The following is an 8,203-nucleotide window of genomic DNA, read 5'->3' as shown; positions in this document are numbered from 1 at the left end:
TGCACAGACATACATACAAGCAAAATACTCATAAACATTTTTAAAAAATGTGCGGGGTTAGTACCACTGCCTGATTTCATGTCACTGTACACATGTGTCGTAAAGCTCTGTATCTATACCAAAGTAGAGGCAATTTGCACAGATAAAGTGTGTACGAATGGGCAGAATCCAGTTCAGCCTGACCCAGAGAACTACGAATCCCAGTGGGCTGCGCGCGACGCTCGCGGCAGGGCTGACGCAAGGGGGCGTGGCATCCGAGGGCGGGGTCGCGCTGCGGGGTGCTGGCCCAGCGGCCGCAGATCCTGGGCAGAGGGATCGTGGGGTACTCGCTGAGAGAGGGCCGCGCGGCAGCGCCCTGCGATGGAGCGGGCGAAGATGGCGGAGGAGAGCCTGGAGACGGCGGCGGAGCACGAGCGGATCCTGAGGGAGATCGAGAGCACAGACACGGCCTGCATCGGGCCCACGCTCAGGTACTGGGGCGGGGCCGGGTCGGCTGGAGCAGGCGGAGCGCGGCGGCTGGCTGTGGGGAGAGTCGCGGGTGTCCCGCGTCCTGGGCGAGGCCCTGCTGGGGAGCTTCTCCGAGGAGAAAGGGTGAGGCGCGGCTCTACTGGGCCGCCGCTCCCTTTGGTTAGCAGCTCTTCAGTCAGGAGGAGCAAGCGCCCGCTCTGCGCGCGGTGGAACTGCCCATCACAGGTCCTCCGGGAGCGTCCCGGCTTTCTCGGTCCTGAAGGAAGTGTCCTCCCACCTTCCCTCCCGAGAGCCCAGTTCTTGAGGACGACCCAGTCCAGGTGTAAGTCTCAGGACCTTGCCACTACCTGGACATGCTCTGTGCTCCCTCCCCTGACACCTTCTCCGAGAGCTTCCACCTGCATTGCCCGTGGAGATGTCAGGACGTACCCGGCCTTTCTCGGCTTAATTACCTTGCACTTGTTACACAGAGCGCGAGGCTTTGTGTGAATTAATGTGCAAATACATCTATGGAAGCCGTTGAGCAATCCTACCGCCGGGGTACAGTTACTGTTTCCCCTGTATCGGATGAGACGCCGGGAAGAGGAGTGACTTGTCCAAGGTCGCAGGGGAAGGGAAATGGGTTTCTCTCCCAGCTCAGGCACTCTGTGCTGGACACCCAGCCTTTCCGTCTTTTTAATTTTTTTGTGGTGGTGTGGACGGAACACAGTGTCTTGCAGGCAAGCCCTCTTCAGCTGAACTGCACAGCCCACAGATTCTTCGCTACTTTTGTTCTGCCTTAGTTGGGGATTACCATCTGCTGTACTTCCTGTTGAAAATTATTCAGCAAGCCCAATTTTGAACTGACCCCCCTCCTCGGTTTCCTGGTGTCCTAGAACTAGTTCCTCCCGATCCTTTCCTGTAGTACTTTCTGGTCTCTGTTCAGTACATGCGTTGAAAATCATCTTTACCCCTCCTTGTACAATATATATCAGTGCGCCTCCCTCTATAGCGCATCACTAATCAGTGTTGACATTTTCATGGGGAGAGTTGTCCCAGTCACGAGTGACCGAAGGCTGGGGACTTTTACTTTTAGCTTCACTTGCATAGCTTTCTTCTCCAGGCTCCATGATTGGTGCCAAGCACGTTTTCTCAGTGTCATTCCTGGAAGTAACTGACCTTAGTAGTTTGTCTTTCCTCCCCTCTGCCCACCCCCACAACCCAGGGCCTTGGGATGCCACACAATGCTTTAACACTGAGTTTTTAACTCCCGTTTTCTATTGTGCCAGTTCTTTCCCAGCGTTGATTCCTTTTCCTCTCTATCACTATCATGACCATGATCTTGGTCGTGCTCCTTTCCTTTACCGTTTTCTTGTGTGAAAGGCCAGTGTGATTGACATTTTGCAGTCTTTTATAAAAGCCCAGTGTCACTCATGAATATTCTCTTACATATGTTATTAGTGGCTATTACTATTTGGCTTTCAGTAACTAAAGTGACAGTAGAGTGACTGAAAATGTTAGGTTAAGAAATTTGTCTACTGAATTGAGGGTTTAGAATCACCAGAGTTTTAGGAAGGATTCCTTATCAGGACATGCTGTCTTGAGTTGCTTGTGGTTTCTGGTTGCTGTTGTTTTATGTAATAAATAACTTTAATTTAGATTACTGTGATTTAGTTTGTTAACCCTCAGCGAAACAGTAGTACATTTTATCTTTTATTTCTAGCATGGAGCTGTAGTTTCCCGTATTCCAGGCTGTATTCATATTTGCTGTCTAGCTGAGAATACCCTTGAACTTCTGATCTTCATCACACTTCCTAAGAGCTGGGACTATGGCTTAGCCTCATCAATCTTAGTTTTATTACAGTCATGCTAGTGATTGGACAGGCTTACTGCTGCCTGTCAGGTGAGCATTCGGCCCACTGGGCTATATGTCCAGCACCAGTAGTGTGTATTTGCATAAACTGAATTTTGCTGTTTACTTTTCTTGACTTTAGTAATACATTGTAACTTAATCATGTTGGTATCATATATACATATATACATTATAATTTAAACATGTTACTCATTCTCCTCAAATTTTCTTATTATTATAACTGAATTCTTTTTCTTCTGGTTCTGTGAGAGTGTGTGAATTATGAAGTCTGTTACTGTATGAAGACATTGTTAGTAACAATAAAAAAGGTGCAGGAACTATCACATGACCCTATTAGTTTTAGTTGCTTTCTCTGGCTGTAGTATTAGAAGATTTGGATTAAAATTTTTTAACATGTGTGTATGTATATATGTATGCATGTGTTTGTGTACACACACATGCTGATGCCATAGCACACTCTGAAGGTCAGAGGAAACTTGCAGGGTGTGTTCTTTTCTTCTACCATGTGAATTCAGAGAATTGATCTCAGGTCACTAGGCTCTACAAGTGCCTTTCTTTATCTGCTGAACCAGAGACCTGCTGTTTCTGGTTTAAGGATTTGTGTTATTTATTTATTTATTTATTTTGACAGGGTTTCTCTACTATGTAGCTCTCTGTTTGTCCTAGAACTTAGCAAATAGATCAGGCTGGCCTTGAAACTCACGGAGATCTGCCTGCCTCTGCATCTCCAGCTTCGATTAAAGGCATGCACCAACCATACATGGCTGAGAACTTCTTTTGAGGCTATGGTGTAGTGACACAACCACACTTAAACCCTTGGCTAAAGAGAGTCCTCCATTCATGGAGGTTATCCTCGGTGCAGCCTGGGAAGGTTGCTTCTTGAGCAGTGAAGAAGGAAGGGAACACCTGCCTAGCTAGCCATATCAGCCCAGTCAACTGGAGTGATCAGTGGGGTGACAGATGGCACAAGCAGATCACCCTCACATCCCAAGTACTAACATTCTGATTCAAATCAGTTATGAATATGAATAACAGCCCGTATTTTCATTTTTCAAATTCCATGTCTGTATTTCTACTCTTTTAACAATTATTTTATGTATGTTAGTGTTTTGCCTGCATGTGTATCTGTTTGAGGGTGGCAAATCCCCTGGAACAGGTCCTACAGATAGTTGTGAGCTGCTGTGATGATACTCGGAATTGAACCTGGGTCCTCTGGAAGAGTAGGTAGCCATCAAACGCTAAGCCATCTCTCCGTCTTCTATACATCACATTTAACTCATAGTAGTCATTTCCTTATTTTGATTGATGGGTCAGAACAATTAGCATTCACTCTAATTGTATCTAAATTTTTGTTTTTAAATTTTTAGCTTGAATACTGATATATATTGCCATTTAAAAAGTAGTTTTATAGCTGGGCATGGAGGTTCACGCCTGCAATCCCAGCACTTGAATGGTGGACGCAGGAAGATAGGGAGCTCAGGGTCATCGTTGCCTACACAGCAAGTTTAAGACCAGCCTGGGGTATTTGAAATCCCATCTTAAAAAAGTAGCTTTGTTGTGATATAATTCATATAACATGATTTATATATTGTTTAGAACGTGTAACTGAATGACTTGCAGTATATTCACAGAGTTGTGCAACAATCATAGTCTAATTTAGAACTGTTTTATCTTTTCCCAAAGAAACACATTCTGTTAGAGTCACTTTTCATTTTGCTTCCTCTCCTCCATGCCATTCTTACTTTCCTCTTACTTTTTGTTGTTGTTGTTCAGGGGTGTCTTTGAACTTGTTATATGTAGCCTAGGACGACTTTGGATTCCAGACTCCTTTGCCTCTATCTCCTAGGTGCTGGGCTTACAGGTAGGCGTGCATCACCACACCCAGCTTCTTTCTTGCTTTCTCTATGGGTCTGACTGTTTTAGACATGTGGACATTTTGTGTAAACAGACTTCTACAAGAATTATTATTTTTTGTTACAAAAGTAATGTTCTCAAGACTCATCCATACGGGTGTGTATCTGTACTTCATTTCTTTCTATTGCTGAATAATACTTCATTTTATGGACATATTTTATATCCATAAAATTTTATTTGATCATTAAATTGGTGCATATTTTGATCATTTCTATTTTGTAGTTGTTGTGAACAATGACCTATGTTTTGTTTTCTGTGTGGACACATGTTTTCATTTCTGGAGATCAGAGCAAGCAGTTGGGGTCATTGTGTAGCATAGTGTTCCAAATGTCCAGTGGTGTAAGGGCGATTTGGCTGTCTGCTTGACTGATAGCCCTTTTGCTGAAGGCAAGGAGAACAAGGGAAGGTCTAGCAGCTGCCAATTAGGAAATCAGATTGCCCCATTCTCCAAGATTTTCACTTATTTATACAAAAATAGATATCAGAAGGATGTTTCATTTTTATCTTTGAGACAAGGTCTTTGGTAGCCTAGACTGGCCTTAAAATTGCCATATATTTGAGGCTGCCCTTGAATTCCGGATATATTCCTGCCTCTATCTCCCTTGAGTAGGGTCCAAAAGAATCTATCATTAATACTAATAATGAATTTTAGCAAGTTGGTAGTGTTTAACAGTTTGTAGCATCTGGCCAGACAAAGGAGGTCCTGTCATCAATTTTAATGTGAAAGAAATATATGAAAGTCTTTTAGTAGACTCCAATAAAGTCTGTCTTTGGTAGTCATTGAAGGGAAAGACATCATTCATTATAGATTACTTATTTTTATAACAGTAACCTCTTTAGTAATATTTTATATTTTAGTTATGATTGAAATTATTATTATTTTTGTGTGTGTATGATATATGTGGGGGTGACTGTGTGCCTTGGGGCTCTGTGGAATCAGGGTCATTGTGTGTGTGATGTGTATGGGGTGCATCCACACTATGGCGCGTGGGTGGAGGTCAGGGGCAGCTTTATGGAATTCATTCTCCTTCTAATTCTGATATTGGGCTCAGGCCCTCAGGCTTACAGCAAGTGCTCTTATACCCTCAAGGCCATCTTGCCCATCTTCTTTAAAAAATATTTTTAAAATTACAATTTATCTATTTATTTTTGGGAGTGTGCCATAGTGTGTGTGGGCATATGAAGATCAAAGGACAACTTGTGTGAGTCAGTACTCTTTTTCTACCAAGGGGATCCCAAGGATTGAACTCTAGTGTATGGGAAGTGTCTTTGAAACCCATTAAATCATCTCACTGAGTCTAAGAATTTTATTTAATTTAATTTTTAAAATTTTATGTGTATGTCTATGTACTTGTTCAGTGCCTGTGGAGGCCAGAAGAGGATGTTGGATTAGAGAGAGAGAGAGAGAGAGAGAGAGAGAGAGAGAGAGAGAGAGACAGACAGACAGACAGACAGACAGACAAAGAGACACTGGGTCTTCTTTTGAACCTCAAAGCTTGTCCTCTCCAACAAGTTCACCTCCTCCAACAAGGTCACACCTCCTAATCCTTCTAAACACATCATCGACTGGGGGCTAAGCATGCAGGTACATGAGCCTATTGTTGGGGAACATTCTCATTCAAACCACCACAACCAAAAGTAATAGGTTACTTCCTTAGTGCAGCATGTGTTCACTCTCCATGGTTTTTAGTTTAGATGAATGTATGCACTGTGTGTGAATATCACTATGTTTATTTTTCTGTCCCACTTCTACTGTACTGCCCAGGTAAAGTACAGGAATACCTGAGTGCTACAGCCACTGAGTGGCAGAACCAGCTCTCCTACTTTTGGAGTTAGCTGTCCCACCTTCTCAGGTGAGGAGTGGGCCAGTTTTTCTCAGTCCTTAGATGTCACCATGGCCTCAGGGACATCCACATGTACTTTGATGGTAATATAGGTATGGACATTGACACAGACCCCCGCTGCCACAGGGCCATGGACCCAGACGTTTAGCTCTTGGAGGCAGCATGGGCCTGACAATCACTATGGCCTCAGGTGGCAGCAAAGGCTACTTACATCAGGCTGATCCTCACTACTCTCATGTCTCTAGTTCCTCCTCTCTTCATAGTGCACAAACCTCTCTGCTTCTCTTTCTCTCCCATTTCTTCATCACATACTTGCTCATGGTAGTGGCACCTGTGCTGCCACCTGTGCATCAGCAATGACATCTTCTTTTGAAAGGTAGGATGGTTAAATGTTTGTCCAACCCAAAGATTCCAAAGGAGAGAAATCCCTGGTCAAAGCTAGACAGAGCTTGGAAAAACTGTAATTCAACATAGAGTTGTTCAGTCTCACGGTTGAACAACCACAACAAACAACTAGAGAGATTAGCAAAAGGTCAATGATGAGGAGTGAACAGAGCAGGACGAGTTTAGTCAGGTGTGGGTCTCCAACTTTGCAGGTACTGCTCTACTGCTTGGGCTAGGATGCAGCTCTGGGAGTCACAGCAACTCACACAGTAGTCAGTGATCTCAAAGGAGTAGGCACGGGCCCACTGGCACTTGTATTTGTTATAGGATCTACTGGTGGACAGAGTAAGTCACCATTTCCTAAGGAGCAAGAACAGCAATGCCTCTTCATAGTGCTTGGCTTGGCTTCCTTTCCCATCTCTTCACCACATGTTTGCCTGCTTCTTTCCTTCCCATTGCTCTACCACCTACTTGTTTGCTTACATTCTCCTGGCTCAGCAAAGCTCAGGCTGCTCATTTGTTTCGTATGTAACTCTGGGTTTCTTGTATTCAGGTGCTCTACCACCACCCTATATACTACACTCTTTTTATTGAAGATGAGTGGAATTGTTTTTTTTTCTGAAAGTCGGAGTTGATGGAGAAAAGGGTTTAATGCAAATAGTGTAAATAAGTGTGTGTGTGTGTGTGTGTGTGTGTGTGTGTGTTAAGGAAAGAGCAGTTGTACACTCCTAAGGGTGGGTAAAGACTTCTCAAGATAATGATTCAGGTCAGCTTTCCATCCAGAAAAGACCATTTTTATGCAGCAGGGAGTTGCTAAGTGTTTCTTGCATTCTAGGGAAAGAATATCCTTTTAAGTAAGGGCTTTATTTTGTTTGAACTTTTAAGTCAGTTTTAAAGTATAAGTATCTATATGTGTGACTAGTACTGAATCATATAGTTGGCTTTTTTTCAGTAGTTATATGAAAAAATACTTGATATCACTAATCATCAGGGAGATGAAATTGAAACTGCTATGAGATATCACATCATTACCTCATACCTATTCAGATGATCATTATAAAAAAGACAAAAGAAACACAGCTTGGTGATGTATGCCTTAATCCCAGTATTTGGGAAGTAGAAGCAGAAGAACCAGGAGTTCAGGAGGAGCCTGTACTATATAAGACCACGATTAAAAAAAAAAAAAAAAAAAAAAAAGACAATGTAAGTGTTGGTAAAGATCTAATGAAAATCTCTATAGACTGCTAGTGGAATTGTGCCTTGGTACAGCCATTATGGAAAACAGTGTGGAGAGTCCTCAAAAAGTTAAAAGTAGAACCAGTATGATTCAGCACTAGATGAAGGTAACATGGTGTTTACAAGCATGCATGTATACACACGGTAAAAGGCCACTCATACTTAACAAAAGGGTTTAATCTGGAAGACATTTTATTAAGTGAAATAAGCCTTCTGGGGGGGTCCCCTCAACCTCCTATTTCCTGAGGTTGCCTGTTTACATTCTTTCTGCTGGCCCTCAGGGCTTCAGTCCTTTTCCCTCACTCAATACCAGATCAGGTTCCCCTCTCCTCCCCACTCTCTCCCACCCCATCTCCTTTCCCTTCCAGGTCCCTCTCTCCCCACTTGTGATTGCTTTCTTTTCTCTCCCAAGTGGGACTGAGGTGTCCTCACTTGGGCACTTCAGTTTGTTGAGCTTTTTGAGCTTTTTGGGCTCTGTGGACTGTATCTTGGGTATTCTGTACTT

At 43.4% G+C, this 8,203-nt stretch overlaps 1 protein-coding gene across 1 annotated transcript in view; it reads left to right on the top strand.

The window, feature by feature from the left end:
• The first annotated feature begins 252 nt into the window (after positions 1–252).
• Positions 253–8,203, top strand: part of Exoc6b (exocyst complex component 6B) — a 425,980-nt gene continuing 418,029 nt past the window's right edge. Inside the window, exon 1 of the mRNA XM_021190223.1 lies at positions 253–470. Within this exon, the coding sequence (XP_021045882.1) occupies positions 361–470 (110 nt within the window). The 5' untranslated portion in view covers positions 253–360. The remainder of the gene's footprint in view (positions 471–8,203) is intronic.

This window comes from Mus pahari, chromosome 2 (assembly GCF_900095145.1).
Source record: "Mus pahari chromosome 2, PAHARI_EIJ_v1.1, whole genome shotgun sequence".
NCBI classification, from domain to species: Eukaryota; Metazoa; Chordata; class Mammalia; order Rodentia; family Muridae; genus Mus; species Mus pahari.
This window is presented reverse-complemented; position numbering and strand designations above follow the sequence as displayed.